The sequence below is a fragment of the Podarcis erhardii genome (genome assembly GCF_964252035.2).
Source record: "Podarcis erhardii genome assembly, chromosome: 13".
Taxonomy (NCBI): domain Eukaryota; kingdom Metazoa; phylum Chordata; class Lepidosauria; order Squamata; family Lacertidae; genus Podarcis; species Podarcis erhardii.
The window spans coordinates 50,157,660-50,184,373 of record NC_138502.1 but is presented as its reverse complement, the minus strand read 5'-3'; the positions used below and the strand labels follow the sequence as shown (position 1 = coordinate 50,184,373).

The following is a 26,714-nucleotide window of genomic DNA, read 5'->3' as shown; positions in this document are numbered from 1 at the left end:
GTGCTAAACCATAGTTGGACTTTAGACATCACATCAAATCATGCTTAGCCAAACCTTGGCGTATGAATAGATTATTTGTATATAAGCTTCCTTTTGAGATTTCAGAATTCCAGGCATTAAGCCTTTGATTAAAACACTGCAGCAAAAGTTATTTATGTGCACACTGAAAGCAAATATTTCACTGAAAACTAGAAAGCAATTCTCATTTTTAAGTTTTTCTTCTTTATTTTTTAGAAATGTATGATTAAACTTGTTTAGTTCTGGATATGTTGGACTTTTGGGAAATTACAATGTGGTGTTAAATGCTTAGTAGTTTGTAGGGATTTACACGAGACTGGTAGACACGGCTTCCCAAGCATCTTAGAAACAGTTCTGATGACTGCTATGCTTCTGAATAGCAGTTTGTTTATTTATTTAAACAATTTATATACCACTTAACTGCAATTGTCTCTTAGTGGTTATAAGAATTGAATACAGAAAAGGTAAGAATCTGTTAAAATGATAGAATCAGACTTCAGTTAAAATGTCTGACCTCAACTGGAAGGGAGTGCCACAAAATTCAAGTTAAAGTTACAACTTGCCAGTCTTGTTGAATGTATTATATAGCTGACTTTTTCTTCTTCCAGGAACCACAGAAAGTAGTGAAACATCTTCTCCATCCACTGTGAGTGGCAGACAGAGACCTGAGATCGGAACACTTCTTAAAAAGAAGAATACAAGTGATATCTACTTTGTTCTGCTTGCATGGGCCATTGTAATAGTTCAGATATGGCTGAATCTCTGGATAATACAGCTGCTGCCAGTACCTGTTGCAGGTTGTTCACTATTTTCTTATATTGTGAGGTAAAACAATATTTAGATGAAAAACCTTCAACCAAAGTCTCCACAGTGCAGATCAGTTGTGAAGGTGGAGCAAAGAGAGTTTGTCAAATTGTAAGGAAACAGAAAACTTTCAGTTGGCTGAATCAAGACTCAGGAGAGCAAAACAGTGGCTGTGCAAGGGAGTTTTGCTACCCTTTCCTCTATACTTCAGCTCCTTGTGTTCCCTGAAAAGCCACCATTATGGGTCAGATCCTCTGAATCCTTGTGGGATGTGGCACAGAGGAGAATTTAAGGAAACTGGGCAGGCATCTTCTGTGGACCTCTTGATTCTGCCTCCTAATACATACCCTAGCATGTAAGGTCACTTTGTGCTACAGAGGATAAATAGTAAGAGGCACTAGTTGAGCTGGTGTGGACTGTATGGAACATAAGCAGAGAACTGGAACAAACCAGGGTCTTAGACCATGTTTATGAAATTAATAACATCCTGGCTTGTTCTGAAACTGTTGACCATCGTTTCCCAGTTTGGTAATGAGTGCTTAGCTGGTGATACATCATGAAATTGAAAGCCAGATACCATCAAGCCCTACTGTTTGCCTCTGCGTAGTTCCATCCTTATTTCAGACATCATGATATATTGGTATATTGCGATGTTTAGCTGGTGATATACCACAGTGTTGAAAACCAGATACCGCCCAGCCCTGTTGGCTACCCTGATCATATGACAGTTGATGCCTTGAAGATTTTTCCAAAGGGGTCATCAAAGTACTTAGAGTACTTCTGGACTCCCATAGGAGGAGGGATGATATTGAAATAAAAAGAATACTTAAAATATAAAGAAAAAGAACCTCAGTTGAGGCCTAAGGATCAGGCTGAACGTGTTGTGACTTGCTCATATATGAATTTCTATTTATAAGCCACTGTGACATGGAGCTGATTTACCTATTGCAGTATAAGAAAAAGGTTGGCAAAGGAATTATCTGCCCTGTCTGGGAAGACTTTGCTGTGTCTTTGTCAATTGTCCCTTAAGAGTACCACAGTCATATAATTAAGTCTTGTATAAATAATTTTAGCCCCAAAGCATACGGCTAAGCTAGATTTTGGTGCTAATGAGCAGAATATATTTAATCTTTATGCTAGTTACATAATTGCCTCAGAAACTCCCGGTCAGTCTCCATTACGTGAGGGGAAAGTAAGTACCCAACAAGTTGCTCTTCCTCCACTGACTCTTCTTATAATTTTGATTTTCCCAAACAGTACTTCCAGCAGCAGCAGACTGAGCTGTGTGCAGTTCACATTGAAAACCGTAGGCATCATGAGTAATTTCAGACACCATATTAGTTTCAAACTATGGTTTAGGATCCTCTGAGGCTTTTCATGTATTGTGAGACTCCAAAACATATTTAAACATGTGCCTTGTTGCATTTGCGCTGTGTGTGTCTCAGAAAACCAAATATTTTTGGAATTTTTAGAATCCTTCATAATTTTTACCACTAATTGGAATCAAGGAGCCTTCAAAGTTCTTAATGTTGAGGTGTGGTGTGTGTACCTATTTTACTCTAGCTCTTGTAACTATGGAATATGTATTACTATCTGTATGAACCTATTAGCTATTATGTACCTGAAGCACATATTTTGGGAAGTTTTTGTTTCAGGCGGCCAAAATTATTTTCCCGCCTATATCAGCAAAAGAAATGTAGCAGCCATTTTAGTATAGCTTTCTGCAATATTGCTGTATTCATTTCCCCCATATTTTTAGTAAGTCTTCTTTTAATATTGCAGTGTGGGTTGTCAAAAAACTTGTGGTCCACTTTGGAGTGGTGAAATTTCTGGTGTGTCACTGCAGTGTCTGGTGGCATGTCGTTGAAGATTTTGTGAGAGAACGTCAAGAAGCTCTTGCACCACGACCAATCAAGGGCCTCGGAAGAGTCATTCTAAAGCTAGACAGTAAGGTATTTAAAGTTGCTTCTTAAACTGTGTGTATCATATATAACATGTATTTAAACATTTTTATCCTGATTTTCAACCAGAGCATCAGATATCATTCATGCACTGTAATGAATGCACAGAACCCTTTAGTATTGTACAATCCTGAAGATAGTTTGCACCGTTTGGGTTTTAGGTTGTAAACAGTACTAGTTACAGAGTTAGGGTTGCTGTAGTTAATGGCTTAGGTACAGTGTTCTTTTGAACAGAAGTCATAGGATGCTTCTGCAGGTGAAAGGTAGGGAGGGGACTTTTGCTGGTTGTAGCCCTTTGTGCTTCATGAAAATCTGCTCCAGCAGGTTTTAGGATCATCATACACATGTCTGCCAATGGGAGTCCCCACTGGATCGGAGAACTTGGTTTCCAAGCCAATACCTCTTTTGTCTATAGTCAACTGAGCTTCCACAGACCAAATTTCTTTTTCTCTCCCCAAAGAGGGACTCCCAGTAATAAACCCATCCAAAGAAGTTGTCAAATACATACCTCCTTGGCATTAGTAATGGAGACGCTTCCTTCTAGATGACTTGCTGGGCCACGTTCTGCACTTTTCAAAGGGTGGGAAACAGCAGGCCAGGTGAGAGCTTGCTACATTAATGGAAAAATCTGCTGAGACAGATTGTAAAGGTAACCACAAATGTTAGGGTGCCTTTCCAGTTGTGTAGTACTTGGCCAGTCTGAGAAGCTGTAACAGTTGTGGGTGAAATTTGCTTTCTAACCTGCCATGTCTAGTCATATGGAGACTATCCTGATAATATTTGTTCGTTTGTTATAAAATAAAAAATTTTCTTCAAAAATGGTAAAAGAGAAACCTTTCTCAGAAAAGTCACTGTGGACATAGATCATGATGCAGTTTGCATGAACAGACACCCCTCCATTTATGCATGTTCGGTATGTGTGCAACCACACATACGTGCATTTCACCAAACCTGGAAATGACTTTAAAAATGGCAAAAAGGGCCCTAAAAGAGTTCAGAAAGAGCAAAAAAGGTATGAAAACAGCGCCCAGCTATCCCAGGAGCCTTTGCACCAATGGCTGAGGCCTGTGGAGAGTTGGAGCCTTGGAGGGAGCTTGGTGGAGTTTGCCATCTGGTAAGTGCCGCTGAGGTTTAGAGGGTGTTTGCAGGCTTTTCTAATGGTGTTTCAAATATACACAATTCCATGTGTGGGCGCGGTGCCTCAGGACATAACCCCCACATAAATGGGGGGTTGCTTGTAAATTACCGTATTTTTCGCTCTATAAGACGCACCTAGTTTTTGGAGGAGCAAAACAAGAAAAAAAAAATATTCTGAATCTCAGAAGCCAGAACAGCAATCCCTCTGCAATCCCTCGCTGCGCAGCAATCCCTCTTGCTGTTCTGGCTTCTGGGATAGCTGTGCAGCCTGCATTCGCTCCATAAGACGCACACACATTTCCCCCTTACTTTTTAGGAGGGAAAAAGTGAGTCTTATAGAGCAAAAAATACGGTAATTGCTGTATCAGTGGCAAAGGTCCTGGACTGCAGAGTGCAGTACTCAAGCTGTGGGGTAAATAGTTCTAGAGGTGACTAGAGAGGGGAAATGAGACACAACAGGAATGGATGGTGTCTTTAAGTAATTATTCATCTTTGAATATCAAGCTTCAGCTTTAAATAATCAGTCCAAAATCATCAAGTTCCCCCAGTGCCTTGTACATCTTTTACATTTTCTGATGGTACTGACTATTCTGTTATATTATCTCAGTAAACACTTAGAACCACCTTACCATACCTGCAAATGAGCATTGTGATATGAAATCATTTACAGCTTTTCCTGTGTGAACCAGAAAGTACTTGCTGTGTCTAGACTAATATCTAAGATAAGGAAAGTTCAGTAAACACTGCAAGCTAAAGCACAGAGTAAATCATTATCATTCTACTGTTTTATTATAGTATAATTGGGACAAAACAAACAATAGCGGCCACTGAATATTAATTGAATGTCTAGTTGTATGAGCTTTTAGCTGTATCGGCCTCAGCAAAGCAGTTTCCCGGAGTCTGCACTCCACTGCCGGCTTGTGCAGTTGCATCTCCCCTCAGCCAAGCAGTTAACGGAGCCCCCATCCCACTGCTGGCTCATGCAAGCTGGCGGCAGAGTGGGGGATCCTTTACAGTGCTCCTGCCCCCCAGCTGAACAGCCCTGATGCTTTGAAAACCTGACATTGCCCAACCCTATGCTCTGTGAGGCAGAATATTGCCAATATGTTAACAATGCTGTTGAAAGTGTCCGATGAGCTGCCATGCTTAGTTTAAAGTGCTGGTACTGGTTTACAAAACCCTATGCAGTTTAAGACTAAGACAAATTTCATCCCTTATATATCCAGTCTATCACTGCTGTCTGTAGTGGAAGCCCTCCTGCAAATACCATCTCATCAAGTTGTCCATTTCCTACGATGTAGGAATCAGACCTTTCGTGTGGTGACATCTACCCTCTGGAACTCCCTCTCATGGTGTCATCTCTGTGATCTTTTAATTGTTTATTTGCACCAGCTGTTTTTAATCCCTTAATCACCAAGGTTTCTAAGTAGTGTACATAAAAATGACAAAAGCGTCCATTGAATGTCTTCCTATTTCAACAAGCCTTGTAAGTGGACATTCTTATCCCATCGATATTGAGCTTGAATTTATTTTTATAGTTGATGCTTTTATTGTTAGATCACTTCAGGATTGTTTCTGGGAAGCAATTCATTAAAAAAAAATCTGGAATGACAATTGAGGTTGGATCCACTCTTCATCTTATTTCTTGTTCTGGTTTTCTAGAAGCTATTGCTTAATGTTTAGGATTTTATCTTCAGGTTTGCTCATCCACCTTGTAGTAAATGCATGAATTCTCTGTGTAGTGAATTCCAGTGTTGCATGCTGCGGTCATTGTAGCAGAATGAAAGTGCATGGCTGCTTCATTACTGACTTGCTACCACTTGTGTGGATTTTCTGGGGGGAAGTCCTATACAAAGTATGAGTAATTGCATAGGAATGTTTTCAGTTTGCACTGGAAAATATTCTGATGTCTTACGAGAATGAACTAATTTAGCATGTTTATTTTACTTCTGTTTAGCAAACAAAGCTAAAAGCTTTGAAAAGCTTACCTAATACAGTGGTGTCCCGCAAGACGAATGCCTCTCAAGATGAAAAACCCGCTAGACGAAAGGGTTTTCCGTTTTGGAGGCGTTTCGCAAAACGAATTTCCTAAGGGCTTGCTTCGCAAGACGAAAATGTCTTGCGAGTTCCTGCGGGGGTTTTTTCCTCCCCCCCCTTTTTCTAAGCCTAAAAGCCGCTAATAGCACTAATCCGCTAATCCGTCAATGGGCTTGCTTCGCAAGACGAAAAAACCGCTAGATGAAGAGACTCGCGGAACGGATTCTTTTCGTCTTGCGAGGCACCACTGTACTGATTTGCAATTGGCATCTATTTCTTTGTTAGTAGTGAACTTAATCAAATTGAAAAATTAAGGAAAATTTTCCGCCCTACATCACTGTTTCACTGGCCTTTAAGAAGATAATTAATTGTATTTTTAAGCTGCTTAATTTTGTAGTAGGTTATTTTCTTGTAGGTCATCTAGTTTCTATTGCCCAGTGTTACTGACGATGCCTTATTTCTTTGCCTTGGCAATGGCCTAGCAGTTTGCTCCTGCCATTTCAGTCTACACAGGTCACCTTTTAAAATGTACTACAAAAGTAACATGATCAGATATTATATAGAATTGATAAACACAGTCTTATTTCTGCTCACTGGCCTCCAGCTGCAATTTCTTCAAGCACCGCTCTCCCATTACTCTCCGTTAAGCACCTTAAAGCACAGAATGACATGGTGCAACTAGCAGGTAATCCTATTGAAGCCCTAGTCTCCATCAGCCCTGGCAAACCTTGAAGCTGAAGTGCCAAATGTTTTTCACCTAATGCCATTATTCCAGTTGATGGAGAAGGGATAAGAGAGTAGAAGCTGCTCTTTGAAAGAATTCTCAGGCCTCAGCGGCAATGTTTCTAAACTTTTTTTTTGCATGAGCTGCCTTTGGGTAGATGGGCTCACTATAACAGTCCAACAGTCCAAACAGCTCAAAGATGTATTGAGGAAGATAGCAGTTTTCACAACATTCCTGGTATGTTTGTTCTTTGATGAGTCCAACTTGTTTTTGTTTTTTTTAAGGTTTTGTTAAATAAAAAGAATGTTTTCATTTGTCACACAATGAAAATAAAACAATTAAAGACGTGGCTGGAAAAAAAATAAAAATCACATAACAGCCAACATACTGTGATCTCCAATTGTTGCATAAATGACCATGTACCATAATGCCCTTTAAGTATTGAGGACATAGGCCACCAGTGGGGTAGCTTGGATAAGCGTGGCTAAGGAAATAGATTCTAGTTCACATACCCATCTCCATCTACTACTTTTGCTGGAGCAAAGGTGTGTGGTAAACCACTGGATGCTAGACTTACTGAAGCTAAACACAAAAAAGATGCTATTCACAGCAAAAAGGAGCCCAATTCCAAGTTGCAAAACTTTTTTCACTTCTCAAAGCAACCAAAATGGTAGTCATACAGCCCATCCAAATTCAAGTGAGTGCAGAGATGCTTGTCCAACTCTTTATGGATCTTCTTTAAACAATTCGAGAACTAGAGCTCCACCTGATGGCAGGCAAAATCCAGGATGCCCATTAGAGGTTGACTGTTCCTATTTGCTTGCATCCAGGAACAGACAGTGGCAGATTCCCGTGTCATTAGAGACTCACAAGAAGCACTGGTTGGCTGCAACCAGGAACTAGTAAATCTCAGAACTTGCTTCAAAATGGTCATGTCCTTGTTTGAACAGTCAATGTGTTTTGCAAAGGTGTTCATAAGCAGACAGGGAGGTAGGTGCTTTACGTCACACCACATAAAAACCAGTGCCATAATGAAATGGTACCCCCGTTCATCAAATTGGAGTGTCAAGCCTGCAAACTCGCCCCAGAAAACGTATCTGCAGAGAGATGGAATGAGTCCTCAATCCCAAAATACCTTTGAATCTAGTTCAATGATTATGAAAACTTGAAATGGATCTCTTCACCAGTGCTGAAAATGCTAAAGATTCAAGATCTTTTCAAGGCATCTCTGTCTCATTTCAAATACCTTTTGAATCCAAATTTTCATACTCCCCACCCTCTCTATCTATTTTAGCAGTATTTGTTATTCAAATAGCATCATATGTAGAGCAAAATGCATATATAGTATATAATAGTGCATATGAAAGGATAAACTTAACATACATTTGAAGATAATGATAAGAACACCATTAACATCAATTAATAATGAACTAATAATTATTAAAATTGATCACAGTACTTACATGCTTTGTGAACAGTGCCATTCACAACCAAAAAATTGTGAATGCTGTACTGCTTGTGACATGTGCAGATGGCAAGCTCCTAAACAAGGGCTGCAATATTTAGCTGTGTTATCCAACTTGGTTGATACCCAGCCCCATGTGATATTTTCTGCTTCCAGCTGCATAATGTTAAGAGCTGCTCCATATCTGGGCTTGCAATGCTACATGTTTTGTGTGTAGCATCAGTGTGTCTGCTGTTGAAAGAGTAGGCACATTGGACATTATTGAGCTGTGATGTTCCATCATACAGGAGTAGAATGAATCGCTGCAGCAGGACAAGTTTTTTCCCCATCTACAGTGGTACCTCGCAAGACGAATGCCGCGCAAGACGAAAGAGTTATCCGTTTTTTGAGTCGTTCCGCATGACGAATTTCCCGATGGGCTTGCTTCGCAAGACGAAACGTCTTGCGAGTTCTTGCGAGTTTGTTTCCTTTTTCTTAAAGCCACTAAGCCGTTAATAGCCGCTAAGCCGCTAATAGCCATGCTTCGCAAGACGAAAAAACCGCAAGATGAAGAGACTCGCGGAACAGATTAATTTCGTCTTGTGAGGCACCACTGTATCAGAGAGTTTGCTGTAGAGAGCCAAAGGAATGCTTTGTCAGTGCTTTGAAATGCCACCCATATTTTCCATGTTGTAAGTTTTTCCTGTGCCACAGAAGAAATAAACTATTGTAACCAGTAAAGGAATAGAAACCCATCAAAGGTCTGTGCAATTCTGCTGGCAGTTGAGAGCAGATCTCATTAATGGGAACAAACTATTTAAATATCCCACTGTTGTATTCAATCCACAAAGGCATCATTTTATCTATACAGATTTGATATGCCAAATACTGTCCCCTGGGGTGTATGGGAGAAGAATTTCCCCCCTCCTTTTTCTTTGGATTCTGACTATGATAATACCTCAAAATTACCAAGGCGTGTTGGTTGCCAGAAGCAAAATATTGTTGGTTCTTTTACCTTTTACATGGATATCAGGAAGTTTCCCTTCCAACCTTTTGTCCTAAGCTGGTGCATCAACAGGCAAAGATGTGGCACAAACTGGGCATTTAAGGGGCTCTTTAATTGTACTTGGGGAGAGTGACAGACACTCTGAATCTCTTTTTGATTTCTTTCAGATTGGTTCAGAGGTTAGGAAAATATCAAAACCCACCATTTCTAGGTAACTGGGTTGCAGCAGCCTCTTGAAGTCATTCTTCTTTGGCAGAAATTTGCAAAGTGGTAGTGTATTTTCCAGCACACAATTCTTAAGGCTTTGAACAATTGATGCCCTCAGTACATGCAGCATTTAGGGGAAGGGTCTTGCAGAAAGTAGCTATTCATAAAGTTTTAGTCCCTGGACCCCACTCTGGGACAGTACAGTGGTACCTTGGTTTAAGAACTTAATCCGTTCTGGAAGTCCGTTCTTAAACCAAAGCGTTCTTAAACCAAGGTGTGCTTTCTCATAGCAGTGGGGAACTCAATTTACACTCAACAGGAAGTGGAACATTTTCTGCTTTCAAGGCAAAGTTCACAAACCAAAACACGTCCGCGTTTGCAGCGTTGTTCATAAACTAAGCTGTTCTTAAACCAAGGTGCCACTGTACTGATTTTTAAAGAATTCTGAACATTTTTGGAGTGCCCTTTTGAGACATGGGAGAAGAAGATACCCTATTCCTGTTCTCCATGACTGCCAGAGGGCATTCTGTTCATGTCTGTGCTATCCTTTGGGTCGGTGGTTTTTTAGGCAGGGATCCCTGGGGTTGTTCCTATGGTCCTGTTCTTTTCTCCATACAGTTGTCTTTCTTGCACATCAAGTTAATGAGTTTTGTTATCAGTTTATAGGGTTGAGGGGTTATTCTAGTTTAGTCTAGGTAGAATGAAGGCCCCTCCCCTTGATGGAGCAGCTAAAGTGATTGCACCTTGCAAGGGGGGAAGCCTGCTGCCAAAGATTTTTGGAATGCCCTTGGTGAGTCAGGGAGAAGAAAAAAAATACATGGTAAGTAATCTCCTTTTCTGTTCCCTATCTCCAGTCCCATGGCTTGTTAAATGAATTTAGCATTTTTCTCACCCCAGAAGAATAAACCCTTTTAAAGAGTGTCATCCAAACAACCCCAGAAAGGCGGTTTGTTTTCTGTAGGTAATGCAGTTGTGTATATTTTAGCTCACAGTGGCCCATAAACTTTAGCTCAGGATACACTAATATAAATCAGTGCAGTCCGACTTTTGTTGGTACAGTGCATGTCTTAAAATTTCTAAATACTGTACATTTTTTTTTCTGATTGAAAAAAAGATTTTGATGGTTTCTGCCACGTCTTTACGGCTTTGATGAAAGTCTGTCTCTGGAATGGTTTCATTTCATTCCTTGGATAATCCAGTGGTGTGTGTTTTTCATTTTTGCACTACAATTGCATTCTTCAATAATTCTTCACTGTCTTCTTGTCTCTTTCTCTTCTGCGTTCTCCCACTTTCCTTCTCCCAAGCTGTGGCATTGGCTTAATAAGAAGGTAAATAAGCAGACAGTTTGTTTGCAGTTAATATATTTTGTGCCCTTTCCCAGCATGAAGTGGTTTTTGTTTCTTGTTGGTAACATGGCTTGCTCTTGATTTGCATCACAGCAATTTTATTCCAGGCCATGATATAAGCTACAGAAGGTCATTCAGTGCCCTCTAGTTTTCTTTAGCATGCTTGATGAAGAAGGATTATGTACTGAACATTGACATTGAATGATATATGTTCCATTTGCCTCAAATTGAGATAACCAAACTCCACCTAGCTCATGTTTATACACAACCAAGAACTTGAAGCTGAGGAATAGATATATAAACCTATGTAGAATGCTCACACAACTTTTGGTGAATAATAAATAATATGGTCTTCATGTAAGCATATTGCTTCATTTGCTGCCAGAAGTGCAAATTGGGTGCCAGTAGAAGAGAGTTATTCGCAGGAGAGGAATGGCAAGAGGAAGATGCTTGTTTAACTCTTGCCCTTTTGCTGCTTTCTCTCTGCTTCCCCTCCCTGCAGGTGGTTTCCCCCACTTACCTTCCCAGGCAACCAAGAAATGAAATTACAAAGCAAAACAGGGAGTGAGGCAAAAGTTCAGCCACTGGTGTAGCGTGGGGGTTGCAGGGGGGGCCGGCCGCACCGGGCACAACACCTGGGGGTTAGGGTTAGGGGGCGCAAATCCACGGGTTAGGGGGCGCAAATCCATGGGTTAGGGGGCGCAAATTACTTGCCTTGCCCTGGGTGCTGACAACCCACGCTATGCCACTGAGTTCAGCAACCCTTCTCAATTACATTTTCTCACCTGTAGGTATCCCTTCTCTGCTTTGGGAGCTCCATGTTTTGCTGCCAAACACAGAGTTCCACTCATCATCTCTAATTGGCTTCTGGGGGGGAAATGTTTCTAAAATAACATGAGGATGGAGCTTTACAGTGATGTGATGGTGAATAAAGAATATAGAATCTGGGCAAAACATGGATTACCTGGGATTTTCATTTGCAACTGGGAGATGAGAGACTGCTACCTTGATGTGGAGAAGCTTCTGAACCTGGAAGGTTGCTGGGCAGTGGAGGGGAAAGAAAGCAGAATTCCACTTGCTATATTGTTTATCGGCTCAGGTTCCCTTGCCTATAGTTTTTTTTTCTAAAAAGTTATAACTTAACAATACTTTTAATATTTGAAATTGTTTAAGTCTACTTTGAGCTAGTTCAAACAAAACCTGAATTACGATGAGCCACAAGCTTGTGTATTCCCCCTCTCCGTCTGCACAAATTGCCCAACCATAATTAACCATGGCTGATATGTCTACACTGATACCATTTGGGAAATTCTGTAGAATGCAATTGGCAGTTGCAGCTAGAATTGGTTTTTCCCATAATGTTCAAGAAAAAGCTATAAAACATATAAATACATGGTTATTCCTTGCATATGGCTTTTCTTAACCAAGCTGAAGCCAGTGCAATGTAAATTACTAATAGGCTGATCTAAGATTGATGGGACATAATATTGCTTATGTTTATTTACCTCTTAGTAGACCTAATGGACTGTATCTTCACTAAGTCATATTCAGAATAGACTGTATTGATTTCATTAGGCCTACTCCCATGTATGGTTTATTCAGATACAACCTGATCCCTGCAAATACTGATTGCATATTTGCTCAGAAAGATATTTCGTACATAATACTCTATGCACAAATATTTGATTGAAAAACAATTAAATATGTATATAAAATATTTGATGCTTGCCATGCCAAATTATTGTGTGCAATTCACACAGGAAGAATGTGCTTTATCCTCAAAGGACGATTTCCATCGTATAAGCATTTAAATTAAATTTCATTAGTTATACTGAATTCACTATTTAAAACAGTTTGAAATTTTATTCACTGCAGCTTTCCCCCCTGAAATTCTAAGAATAATAATCAGAAAACAATATTTACAAGAATTTCATTTAATGCATTTATTTTGTACTAGGGTTCAAAACACAACTTTTGTGTAAAGTTATTTTTTAAAAATAATAATTAAAAATGAGTTTCATTGACTACATGCTTACTCTTCCTTAAGTGAATGACCTTCTGCGACTTAATGGTTTGGTATCTCTAACTCATAGATAATCATGACATTTGTTTGTAACTGTTAATAACTTCAATTAGTTACTTGATTATGAAACTACCGGTAAATCACTAATATCTTAGAATATTTTTCTGTGTGGGCAGGAAATGCAATCACTGATTATGGCCAGCCTGGTAAGGGATAGTGGATGCAAGTTTAGCTTAAGTATATTTCAAGTCCTTACACATAAAATACGCAGATGGTTTGATGCAGAATCCAAGATCACCAGAAAGGTAAAGCGTGATCACTGAGGTGCAAGGTGCTCTGGAGTTAAAAATAAAGCCATTCATTCATTTGCCGCTAACTCACATTGACTTGCAGCAAGGAGCTAGGGCACACATTGTGATTCTGATCCTTTTATTGTGGTTAAGGAAGTGAACTGTGGGGTTTCGTTCCCTTCTGCACAAATTCCCACCATGGCTTTAACTATTACTAAGCCTTGTGTCAGCACTAATCTCAACTGTGATTGATGCTAACCTGGGTTTGTTACTACTAGGGTTTGACACCAGAGTTTGAAGCTATTCTAATGGGTTTGTTACTACTAGGGTTTGACACCAGAGTTTCTGAAACTATTGGAAAACCTTCAAAGTCTTGACCTAAATCAGAGTAGCCAAGAAAATTGCATGATTAATCAGATGATTCAGTCATCAGTTTGCACCCATGAAGGAGAGGGATGGTTAATGATACACACAAGAGTATTGGCAGGCTTGGAGGATTTCCAAGAGTTGCAGAAATGTTTTTAAAACTTTTTTTTTAAAAAAAACAACCCTAAGGGGGAAAGAGATCCCAAAATACTTGTGATGGCTGAGCACTCAATAGCCACAAAACGGTGTCTGTTGCGGGTGAAGAGTGGAAAACCGGGGTGGGGAGGATGGAATGTAGTGGAGTGTTCTAGAAAAGGGCATGGCGACCTAGTTGGAACAATGAACAGAAGCATTCTTCACTGCAACATTTTGTTGATGGCCCCACTTGTCCCGTAAGTGTGAATAAGTGCATCAGTAAATAATCCTTTTGCAGTTGCAAGTAAAACATGTTCTAGAGTTAAAGAATTTTTCCAATGTGTTCACTTATTATGTGCTACAGTGCCAAGTTGTTAACATCACATGGCTAAATTTGCTTATTTGTTTCAGAGTGGCCTTATTTATGTTTGCATAGTTTAACTTTTTGTTCTTTTAATGTGACCCATGTATAGAAGGGCTATGAGACAGTAGTGCAAGTGTATACAGAGTATATAGTAATCAATAATAGTAGAGGAACATAAACCATTGTTCTTCTTTGTACTCACTGTGCAGGCACACAAAGAGAGTCCTGTACAGAGCACAATTCAGAAACATGTAGAGCTTAAACTAACACATATTTAGGAGCCAACTGCACCCGCTGAACTAAGCATGCTACACCTTCCTGCTCAGTTCTTCAACTACCACCCATTAGCATTGTGGAAAATATTTCTGAGATCTCATGATTCCACTCACTCTAATGTTCTGTTCTGTTCTGTTCTGTTCTCTCTGTCTCTCTCGTTCTCATGTGTGTGTGTGTGTGTGTTCTCTACTTTTGATTTCACTTCACTGTTATTTGATGTTACAATTGTAGTGAAGTGTCTTGTGGTGCAGCGACTTTTTAAATTTCAAAATGCACAGGAGATAATGACAAACCACTGATAAGTACGACAATTATAATATTTCTGTAAGAGAAGAGCACAGGGTTTAGAGTGGTGTCTGCTGTCAGAAGATCATCAATATACACACATGTGGGTGGTGCTTTGGGAAAGAGCTTCCTGTCTCCCAAGTGAATGGTTAATAATGCCTTGGCTATACACAGCCAGTGTTGGTGACTCAAGTTGTTTACCTTCTCCAGATGTGCAGGTAATTGTTTCAGTTTCTGAAGAGGAGACCAAGGAACGTTCTTCCCTTCACTCTCCAGGTTGTGATGTGAAGTACCCACGCAAATCAATATTTGTGCCACTCCTTTCTACATCATTAACACTTCCACCGCTCCCACCTTTTGTCTCTGGGCTGGGAACATCAGGTGTCTCTTAGGAGTTCCACCAAGGTGATCATTAGGGCTGTTCATGTTTGAAGAACAGAGATCCTTTGTTCTCTATCCCTCTCTCATGTTTACTCCCCAATCCAGGTAGAGACTACTTTACCCTAGAGGGAAAGGTACTGCTATGCTGCAACCTAGATCCCTACAATCACAGTGGCACCAGCATCTTCCCCCCCTTGAAGGTTGCTATGAGGCTCACTAGCCATCTTTATGTCTTCTGGATTACTGCTGCTGTGGCCTGGCAACTGAGTCTAAACTCTCCTGGGGTTATGATGATGCGTTTATATAACATTTTACATACTTTAACGTGCCTTCCCTTCTCGTTCCATGGTTCATTTTGCATATCTTACATCCCTGCGTATTTTATAATAACTATTCCAATCCGTTTTCCTCTATTACATCCATCAAAAATTATTCATGTTGAATTTATCTTAATGCTGCCAGCATTTTCAGTTGTACACAGTTATTTTCCATATACCCAGTAAACGTTTTCCAGTCTTCTTTAAACGTATGTTCTTCTTATTCTATATGTTAAATCTGCAAGTTATGCTTGTTTTGTCAACTGAAGTTGCCAATCTTCTTTAGTTGGGACCTCACATACTTTCCATTTTGGGACTAACAAAACACCGGCCACAGTTGTTGCATACATAAATAACTCTCTCTGAAACCTGGGGATTTCAGTCTGAGTTATCCCCAGCAGAAAGGGCTCTAGTTTTTTGGGGAAAGTAATTTCCAGTTCATTATAAATCATTTCCCAATACTCTTTTACCTTTTTACATGTCCACTACATATGAAAAGAACCTTCCCTCTACCTCTTTACACTTCCAGCACTTATTTGATTCTGTCTTGTAAATCTTAGCAAGCCCACTCGGAGTTAGATACCATTTATGAATCATTTCCAAATAGTTCTCTTTCAAAGAATAGCATGTTGTAAATTTCAAGTCACTTTTCCAAAGTTTCTCCCAGAGGCTTAAATCTATGTTGTGTCCTACATCTATTTCTCAGTGTGTCATTGAGGCTTTAACTAGTTCGTCTCCCCCCCCCCCCGCCCCATTCTAACAGGTTATATACATTGTAGACAAAAGTTTATCTTTGTTTTGCAGGAGTTCTTTTCTGAATTGTGAGCTTTGGTCCAAAAAACCATTCTTTCTGTCTAATTTAAACATGTAGTATAACTGATGATATTGCAACCAGTCCATAACTTGGTTCCTTAGGTTTTCCATTGATTTCAGTTTGGGTTCCTTCCCAGTGAAATACAGCAATTCCCCGTCAGCTGCCTATTGTCTATCCATATCTCTCTTAATTGTAATTGCCTCGATGGGAGATAGCCATAAAGGTGTTTTTCTTTCAAGCAGATTTTTATCTTTCTCCCAAACTCTATACAGATTCTTCCTAAGAATATGGTACATAAAACTTTTATAAATTTTTGCCTTCCCATACCAAAGGCATGCATGCCTGCCTGCCAAATTTTAAGTTGTGACCTCTAGATCCAGGATGTCTGCATTATCCAGTGTAATCCATTCTTTTAACCAACACAAAATAAGATGTATTATTAACCAAAATAATACATTTGCAGGTCTGGCAGAGCAAAGCCTCCTCCATCTTTTATATCTATCATAATTTTATGTTTAATTCTTGGCTTTCCCCCCTGCCAAATAAATTTGGAAATACCTTTTTTCCATTCTTTAAAGCAGCCTGAATTGTTTACAGCATCCTTGGCAATAAATTCATTTTAATGGCTGAAATTCTACCTAGCAGGGAAAGCTTCATTCTCTCCCATATCTCCAACACATCAAATGTTGCAAATGTTCAATATCATTGGTTGCTTTCTGCATTGCCATCCATGCCAACATTCACTGGCCTTCTGGTATCCATAGCCTTGTCTGTTCCTTGCTGGTTAATGTTGGTATCGGTGCCAAAACCAATAACAAACACAGTTCTGCTATTATTGGTACTGATATTCGTGCTGATCACACTGCCTCTTGCACATACTCTTCTGGCTCATTCACAGACCATGGCTTCCATCTCCTCATTTCTGTTTTGCTTCTGGTTTCACAAACAGCATTTGTGCCTCTTACTACTGAATTTGAAACTCCCATTTTACTGCTAGTATTGTTGGTCCCCATAGCTGCATGTGCAAACCAGCAGTGCTGCTTATGTTACCTGCACCTCTCCAAGTCACTAAAGACTTGTGAGACACATATTGTGTTGATTTTACTGTTTTCTGATCATACTCTGAGGACAGTGCCTTCAAAGACGGGTGGTATAAGTTACATCTGGTGTTAGCAAATGGGCTAACAGAATCTACATTTAAAACCGTGTAAGTTTGCTCAAACATAGGCTCTCGGCAATTAAATAAATGATGTGGCATACACTAAATGTGTGTATATGTGGAAGCACCTTGGCTTCTGTTGATGGAAAGGAGTTTGATGGTTAATGGTTTTGAAAATCATTTGGAGTTACAAAGGCACCAAGTTAGCAGCTTATTACAAGCTGTGCTTTCCATGCATAGATAATGACCCTCTGATTATTAAGTGCACGAAGCTGAGAAATTAATAGTTGTTCTTGAGTCTGGTAAATAATGTTAAACTATTTTCAAGGTTATTGTTCTGTGTTGCGGTGCTGAGTAATAAAATCTCTCTTAATATTTCTCAATTCTAGTGCTGTACACTGTCTTATGTGTCAGTGCACCTATATTAGTACGCTTTCTTGCAGCCAACATGTCAGTTCCAGGCTTAGTCAAGTTTAAACTAATCCCATTGAAATCGGTAGGACCTGTTAGTTATGACTAAGGCTGCAGTCCTATGTCCGCTTGCCTGAGAATAAGCCCTACTGAATTCAATAGGTCTTCTGAGCAAACATGGGTAGGATTGTGTTGCATGGATCAAGGATTTCTGTTCTAAGCATGTTCTAAGTCTGGATCCAACCAAATTTCACTGAGAGGAAACGCTGCCAGTAGGGTCTGAGTATGTTTACATGCAATTTTGATTTCTAAATGTTCAATGACTTTTCTGTTTTACCTTTTCCCCTTTTTGTTCTGCGCAGATGATCGTGTGGCTGGAAAAAATGCTAGATAAAATCATTAGCATTTTCATTATATTTGTCCTAGTGATAGGCACCCTTCTGCTAGCTCTGCTCCTTACAGCAAAGGTACTGAGTCCAATTAAATACAGTACATAGTTGCCTGGTTCTTTTAACTTTGTTACGTTTAACTTTGATATGTGCATGACTATTTTTTAATAAATACTTTAATTTCAATTTTCAACGGATATATGACAGGAAAAATAACTGTAATGAAATCAACAAAGTTTAGGCATGTATTTGCATGACTATTGGGAAAAGTATACTATACTACAAAAATGATAGTAATAAGATATTGCTATATATAAACTAGTGAAAAATTCACAATGTTGGGTCCTTATGAAGAGTCATTTTGGCTCTTTGTGGGCTCTTGGTTGATTCTGGTTTGCAATTGGTTTGGGAAAATAATATTGTCACTTAACCCCTGAGGCCAACCTTACTTTAGGTTATCTGTCAATAGCAAAATATCTGGTTTAGTTTATTGCCTTGAGGCTTACGTAGCTTGTTATATTAAGACTATATTGCATTGTCTGTATTGCACTAAAAATGTTTTAATGTTGCTTTTAAAGCCTAGGCTTCATTGCCTTTCCATTAATTTGGAACATGATGTATGCTAAGTTGCATTAATTTCATTTATATTTTCCCTCCTAACTTAGGTGCACCAAGAAAGTGTGCATATGATTGAAGTCACAAGCAGCTTGATCAATGAAACTGTAGCCAATCATCCAGAATGGGCCAAGTAAGAATACTGAAATCATGTGATAGAATTTGGAAGAACAATTCTGTAAATGCCATACCCAGTAGTGTACAAATGTTCTCTTAATCTTAAGTCCACAGATATGGTTGGCACAAGTAGAGGCAGGGTTTCTCAAAACAAATTACGGTCTGGAATCCTTTGCTGAGGAGGAGGAGATTTGGTCATTTGATATAACTGCAGATTTATGTTCTTCAGAACACTTACCTTTGGATTAATACCCCCTTGCTATTGTATAAATCAGGGCTCAGCAAACTTTTTCAGCAGGGGGCCGGTCCACTGTCCCTCAGACCTTGTGAGGGGCTGGACTATATTTTTTTTGGGGGGGGGGTGAACGAATTCCTATGCCCCACAAATAACCCTGAGATGCATTTTAAATAAAAGCACACATTTTACTCATGTAAAAACACGATTCCCGGACCGTCCATAGGCTGGATTTAAAAGGCGATTGGGCCGGATCCGGCCCCCGGGCCTTAGTTTGCCTACCCATGGTTTAAATCTGTAATGGTTCTAGGGGTTGCTCGTGCGTAAACTGGTGCAACACCTGGCTGGGTTGCCTGAGTGAACCTTTTCTGTCCGGACAGCCACTCACCCGTGGCTGTCTCAATCGCTGGCAGAATCCGTCAGTGGGCGTTTCTTGAACTTCTTCCAGCAAAGAAGCTCTCTGACGCCTAGTCTCCTCCTACTCTCCCTGCGCGGAAGCCTTCTGCGCAAGGAGGGTGTAGGCAGCGGAGGACCCTTACTCTCCCCGCTGGTCCCTGGGAAGGAGTCATGGGACCGCCTCGCCGATTCCCCCATCTGCCCCCCTTCTCCACTGGTACTACGTTGATTCTCTTCCCCAGAAGATGGGCTGCCTCTCCCCATCCCGGGACGCTCTCTGGGACCCCTCCAGAGCCCGCTCTCTCCCTCCAGCCCTGATGGCAGTTCCCTGACAAAATCCTTTTTCATTGGGAACAATTAAATTTATAAATAGTAGGAAGGGAGGAATTCTTAATGCTACTGATATTACCAGAGCTGATATTACCAGGCTGTACTCCTTTGCAGAATGCCTGTGTTCAGTGTCAAGAGACATGAATATTTTCTTTATAGGAATCAACCCCAAAACTATATCCACTATATGATGAGAGTGATTCCTATAGAAGCATGCTGTTTGCCTTTGATCTAGATAAGCCTGCCATATTGTTAGAAAATGGAAATTGTTAATAAGATTATAGTTTTAAAAAAGAAGCCTGTGTGTGCATTTGACTGGATCCAGAGTATCACAGGACCAGTTTAACATGCCCCAGGGAACTTCAGGTTTATATTCCTTCAACAACAGCCCAGTGCACCAAGTTTTAAATATCTTTTGAAATCCTGAGTAGACTTCTAAAAGCAAATAATTAAATGGCACGGGGATCTGCTGTTTGGGGGAGAGGGATCAAAATCCCACCGGGCATGGCTAATCAGTATTTTTTATCTCGGCCGTTTATTATAATGACGCAAACAAATTGATCTGTAATAGTAATTTTTTTTTTAATTTACTTTTTAAAACCAGCTGGCTTCCTGAAGCTCAGGTTTTTCAAAAGGCTTTGAATTCAGCTGCCAATAATGTCTATCAGTATGGCCGAGAATGGATAACACATAAGGTAAGGATGAAACCAGTCTTTCTGCAACTACCGTATATACTATAGAAGAGCCTTGTTATTATGCCCAATATCCATCAAATCAAGAAAATACAGTTCAGTAAAGAAATTAAATTAACAGCAGAAAGTTTAAATCTTTGCTCATTTTTAAGAACTTGAACATGGGATCATTCCAAGGACAAAGAAGGGAATAGTCTTATTACCTGATTATAGGGATTACCAAGTTAGAAGACAATTAGGAGAGATCCCTTTTTTTCAATGTCTTCAGCTAAGAAATCAGTAAACTACTACTCAAATATAGTGCCCTGAAGGATTTACAAGCTTTGAAACACTGATTTCAGATGTTTGTAATGTGCTTAATTTATAAAATCATTGAAGATCTGAACACTTGGCCCCACTCTGTGGTTTCACATAGGTGCTGAATAGAACAGGGAGCAAAATAAAGCTCTGTGGCATACCATGAGGTAAAACAATAATGCCCGGGTACCACCTTTTAGGAATTGCCATTGAGACAGTAGAACCACTGGAGTACAGTCTCCCCGATCCCTGGCCCAGGCAGCTGTTCCAGAAAGATTCCATGACTGATGGTATTGAAAGCTGCTAAGAAGTCCAGGGAAACTGGGAAGCTCATGCCACTCTGGGCGGCTCCTAAAACAATATTAAAAACACGATAAAACATCAAATATTTAAAACTTCTCTAATAGATGTTGACAAAAAATGTCCTGGAGTTGCATGGCAATGACTCGTTTTAGCATCTTTCCCTAATACTGTAGTTACAATGCATTCGTGGTCGAGAAAGGTCATTTTTAGGATGGTCTCCTAAATGCCTTTTTCAAAGCAGTTAGGACCACTCACTGTCACAAAAAGTTGTCATCTGCTCTTACAAGCAAGCAACATGTACAATGCTTCCCTGGGCGGGGTCTGCTAGACTGCCATACACTAGCTTCAATTTTTTTATATGAAACAAACAAATAATATATTAATAGTGTTTATGGATTAAAGGAATGAAAGATTACAGAAGGGGGAGAAAACAGCTTAGCTGAACAACTAGTGGCTACTAGTTTTCTGCGACTTTTGCAGTATTGCTTGCAGCAGAATAAATGAAGGGAATCCACTCAAGATGGACTACTCTATTTAGCTAGCAAATTAGTAAAAAAATGTAAACAAAATTAGATTTCCTGATACTGTATTCACTTTGACATGTTGCCTTTCAGTTATTTTGACATAAAACTCCCTCTTGTATGTTGTAGCTCCACAAAATATTAGGAGACAAAGTGAACAACACTGCTGTGATTGAAAAACAAGTTCTGGAGCTCTGGGACAGACTATATCATTCGTGGTTTGTGAAAGTAAGTATCCCAGTCTATTGACTCAGGGCAAATTAATATTAATGATATTGGCAAAATGAAAAGACAAATCCCACAGTTAAATAAATTCAGTATCTCCTGGTTCTTGTACTTGCATGAAGGGAATAGGGTAGGAAATGCCTGAGCTCAAGGTTTGCTTCTAGGGTTGGGCGATGTCAGCGTTTCAACATAACAATCAACCAGCCAAACATCGTTGAGGCAGTTTCACTCCAGCGCTGGTGGTGGAGGGAGTCAGGCGCAGGCCAAGCCCCACCTGTGATTTACCGCCAGGTGAAGACATCATCGCGCTCTGGCTCCCAAACCAGTCTTGAATTATGTATCAATATATCGCCCAGGCCTGTTTGCTTCTGGCTAAAATTGTCGGGTGGATGGGGAGAATCTGAGCAGGCTCAGAGAGTTACATTTTTAATAGTGTGTGTGTATCCCTTGTAACTTCATGCATTCCTTAAAAAATTCACAGAAATTTTCTGAGCACCAGTTAAATGTTTCTCGCTTATTTTACAGAATGTAACTCATTCAGGAAGACACAAAGGACACAAGCCACATTTAAACCGTCAAAACAGCTGGCCAGGTGACATGCTTGATTGGCAAGATGTTGCCTCCTTTATTCATGAGAACATTGAGACATTTCTTTCGGTACGTGCCTTTAATAATAAAATGCTATCAATTGCCTGACTGATGTCAGATAGGTTGTTTCTAGATCTTTGTCTAGATCCAGATCTATTTTCTTTACGTATCCAAGAAGTGCTCTTTTTAGAGACAGGAGAGTGACATCCAGTTATATTTTTGATTATGTAAAGGGATTTGAAAGACCAAAGTATATGGAAGTGATCTGTTCCTGTTTTCCAAAATGGATTCAAATATCTAAATATATGGTGTTAATTCACCGAAAAAATTATTCAGTTGAGCAAAAAAGCATCCCCTGCTTGTTTATGTTTTACATTATGTTTGACCTATTAGGCTAGGTGGTTTTATATTTTTCATGGCAGTGTTTCAACATAGTTTGAGTCAATTTGTATTTATAACAAAGAAAATAATGGGGCTTTCCAGTCACAAGATCCACTGCTGTTGGCACTGATGCTAACAGAAATCTCCATATGACCCTGACACGTTACGTATTGAAAGCACAGTGTTTTTCAAAACAGTTCTGCTAAGCTAGTGACTTCAGGGTCCGATTCTGCTCTTTTCCAGATCCTGGAATCCCTCTGGATAGTGATGAGCCACAATGTGAGCCTCCTTTTCACCACAGTTACAACTTTAGTAACTGTTCTCTTTTACAGTGGCACTGCTCTTCTCAATTTTGTGCTTTCACTGGTAAGTGCAGGGGTTTTGGTTGTTGTTTTTTTTAAAAAAAGGTTCTACATTTCTGCAGGCAGTTACTTTCCTGAGTTCACTTATTCTTGAGCCTACTCATTGAGAGGAGCAGCTATATCTTGGGCTGTTCAGTGTAGACCATCTCCTGAAGAGGTTGCAGGACCACAACTTGGTTTTCCATTCATACTCTCCCCAAATTCTATAGGCTTTATGCTTTCCTCTATGCTGAGACACTTAAGGCAGTGCATACACACCCCTTAAAGGAATATTGCACTGTTTTATTATGCTCTGATGGTGCCAAGTAGAGAAAAAAGAGAATTTTCTTGCCTGTGAATTCTACATTTTTGCCAGATAGCTTCTGCCCTGTAGAGTGGCTGGTCTGTATATACTGCCAAGAGTGTGTTAGTCTGTATGAAGCGGAGCCAGCCAGCCAAAGAGGTAGTGCAAGCAGCAGCACTTCCGCCACTGGCGGTGAGAGGAAGGTGTTGCAGCATGCGATATTGCTGCGCATCTTTTCTAAACCTGGACAGAGAAATCGAGCGGCAAGGCTTTGAGGAGTGCCCTGGCTCTTGCCACATTTGGCGAGAGCTAGGAGCGTCCCTGCATGCCATGTTGCCAATTGGCTTCATGGGGAAACTGAGCGGCAATGCGTGGAGGAGCGCTCTGGCTCCTGCCAAGTTTGGAGAAAGTCAGGGTTATAGCAGTGGCATATGTTTGAGGGGAATGGGGAGGGATAGATAGGAGGTAGCAATTCCCATTTTGCCTCGGGTGGCAAAACTGGTCAGGCCACCCCTGGCATGAAGTAAGGGCTATTCTTTAGACATTAGATAGTCATTTCTGGTACCTTCCTAGCTCGGCTCTTTGGTCATATTCATCTGCAGTTCAAATTATTCTGTTAACTGCTGCACAGAGTGGAGAGCACCTCCGTATCTGGCAAATGAGTAGACTATCAATATTTTATTTGCACCAGTCTCTGAAAAATGACAGGTATCCTGTATTCAGTAATATTTTGGTGAGGAGAAAAGTTATAGCAAACTCTTTTCTTCCTATATTCCTAAGAGGGCAATTCCATATCAATTGATCTGATTTTATTAATATTTTGTACACTTGCTGAATGATCAAAACTAACTTTAAATCTAAAATTTATCTCATCCCGTTTTTGAGTTATGAGGGTTTGAATTTATTTATTTTTTAATTGGCCTTGCCGGATTAAACATAAACCTACAAATCTCCGCCCAGATTTAAGATATTTCAAAACTAAAAATACCAATCTCTTCAGAACTTCATGGACTTTAATATGATATGTCACATGAAGGGTTTACTTTAAATTTTAAAGTTAAGTTACAAAATTTTAAATTTTAAAAAGTGATTTTTAAAAATTAATACAGGTTTTAAAATTCCAAAAAATGTATTGATTATGTAATATTTCTAAGTGCTACCTGCAAAAATTTTTTTTACATACCTTATTGGGTTCTATTTAGGGTAAATTGGTCTTATTGGAGTAAAATATAACAGAATAAACAAGACTTCAAACAAAATATCAGTTACTTCAGGCATTTCATTAGAAAGTTATTCAATTGAAAGGTATCTGAAAAGCTAATCAGGCTATTCTTTAAAAAATATATTCCAAAATGTGTTGCTTTAAATGCAAAGTTTTATTTGGCAAGAGTGGAGAGAGCTTTATGTTAGCATGTGTGGCTAATTTTTTCAGTGTTTCCTTTGATTCTAAATTTGGCATACACAGCTGTGTGGCACAACTAGCCATGTTAGAGGTGATTTCTTTCCATTTAAGTTTTGTGTTATGACAGCTGCGATGCTTGTGGGAAATTTAATGGCTGGAACATCGCCCCAGGGCTTGTGATCACCTAGATATTGGATATTGAGCCAGTTTATGTCAAGAGCTCTGGGCTCCCCTTAAACATATAAGCAATGACCTGCGCTAAGAGGCTATTGTAGGTTTTGCTGGGTGATGGGAAAACAACCACAGCTTTCTTTTTTAAAAAAAATGCTAGAAAAGAAAGGTTTGATAACAGTGTTGGGTCCCTTAGTTGCAAAAGCTGAGTTGGTAAAGAATGGAAAGAATATCTGCCCTTTGGGTTGGATAATCAAAATACAGTGGTGCCTCGCAAGACAAAAAGAATCCGTTCCGCGAGTCTCTTCGTCTAGCGGTTTTTTCATCTTGCGAAGCAACCCTATTAGCGGATTAGCGCTATTAGCCGCTTAGCGGCTAAGCGGCTTAGTGGCTATTAGCGGCTAAGCGGCTTAGCGACTTAGAAAAAGGGGGGAAAGGGGGAAGGGAGTCAGAAAAACTCGCAAGACGTTTTCGTCTTGCAAAGCAAGCCCATAGGGAAATTCATCTTGCAAAGCACCTCCAAAATGGAAAACCCTTTCGTCTAGTGGGTTTTCGTCTTGCGAGGCATTCGTCTTGCGGGGCACCACTGTACAAACTTCAGTGCTATTGAAAAGAACTTGAAGCTAACTTTTTAGGCTCTTTTCTACATTTAGAAAAATCAAAATGGCAATGTTGGATTCTTAAGGTTTTTTTTTTAATCACCAGAAGTATTTCCTGATTATAATTTGAATTGAAAATGGAGAAAATGAAACCATATTTTTTATGTATGTATCTAAATATATTAAAATGCTTTGATAACTGCAAAAAAACTACTTTAAAAAAAATGAAATTCAGAGCTTGCAAAAATAGAAAGGTTCAAATCTGGTAGGCAATTAGTAAATAAATCTAGCAGACACAGAATTATCCATAAAGAACAGTACTGTAAATATAAAACAGATGTATACAGTGTGTCCACTGATGCAAAATATAGTGTAACAGATTTGTGCAGCTCAGGGAAGCTTTGCCATCAAGCTTGGGCATGGTGGGGGAGCATTAAGTTACCTATAGTCCCAAACAAAAGATAAATGTCTTTTTTGTGTGTCAATTTTTTTCATTAGTTTTCACAATATTATAAACAAACGAACAAACAAACACATAAGACAAACAAACATAAATCATAGCCTTCTTGAAAATTACACTTATTAACTTTGTTAAGTGACTTCCTCTCTTCCCCTTGGTTGAATTTCATTGCGTGTCCTTTTAACGGTTTTCCAAATCCCAATTCTTATAAAATTTAACTTAGACATTAACATCCTTAAATCTTCACCTTATGGGATCAAAAGTTAAATGGCTTGGTCGATCTGAGCTTTGTGAGTGTCACCAGACATTTGGGTAATGAACAGCCACCAAATAGCCGCAGTCTTGAGGGTCACCTTTCCCTCTTCGTATCTTCATATGATGTGCATATATTCCAACACTGCAGTCAATAAAACTTTTTTAATACCACATATCAGGACTCTAGTTCTGAATAAAGTTGCAGGTAACATAAAAACGATCATTTCTTTCAGGTGGAGGTTATTAGATTGATCAGTGAATGTGGATGGCTCAGAGTGTGTAATATTGTACCCATTTCCTGCAATATTTTATTGCTAAAAATAACCTAGTTAAGGCAAAGATTGGGTGAGATGGAATGTTTGCAAATAACGCCATCACCAAGCAAGGCTATTCCAAAACATTTTGTTGCCCAAGGTGGGTTTCATCTAGGATGTTAAACAGCGTTTAATTCCCTTCTCAGTTATATTAAGAGGTGCAAAGCAGAATTGCACTCTTCCCTACCCCCATCATGCTACAGTGGTACCTCCGGTTATGAACTTAATTCGTTCCAGAGGTCCGTTCTTAAGCCGAAACCGTTCTTAACATGAA

The 26,714-nt window shown here is 39.6% G+C and overlaps 1 protein-coding gene and 1 long non-coding RNA gene across 3 annotated transcripts in view; one reads left to right on the top strand and one right to left on the bottom strand.

Annotated features, from left to right (window-relative positions):
• The window catches only part of TMEM245 (transmembrane protein 245), a 60,558-nt gene that overhangs the window by 16,917 nt on the left and 16,927 nt on the right, over positions 1-26,714 (top strand). Inside the window, exons 5-13 of one of the 2 annotated variants that reach the window (XM_081836282.1) lie at positions 627-815; positions 2,605-2,774; positions 10,643-10,666; positions 17,868-17,972; positions 18,560-18,642; positions 20,192-20,282; positions 21,530-21,628; positions 22,151-22,282; positions 22,838-22,960. In XM_081836282.1, coding sequence (XP_081692408.1) covers positions 627-815; positions 2,605-2,774; positions 10,643-10,666; positions 17,868-17,972; positions 18,560-18,642; positions 20,192-20,282; positions 21,530-21,628; positions 22,151-22,282; positions 22,838-22,960 — 1,016 coding nt within the window. The remainder of the gene's footprint in view (positions 1-626; positions 816-2,604; positions 2,775-10,642; positions 10,667-17,867; positions 17,973-18,559; positions 18,643-20,191; positions 20,283-21,529; positions 21,629-22,150; positions 22,283-22,837; positions 22,961-26,714) is intronic. The other variant, XM_081836283.1, reaches the window with a different exon arrangement.
• Positions 2,873-10,635, bottom strand: LOC309327249. Its single transcript, XR_014150477.1, has 3 exons — positions 8,740-10,635; positions 8,145-8,475; positions 2,873-3,411 (listed from the first exon to the last, which is right to left on the bottom strand). It is a non-coding gene; the product is annotated as an uncharacterized lncRNA (long non-coding RNA).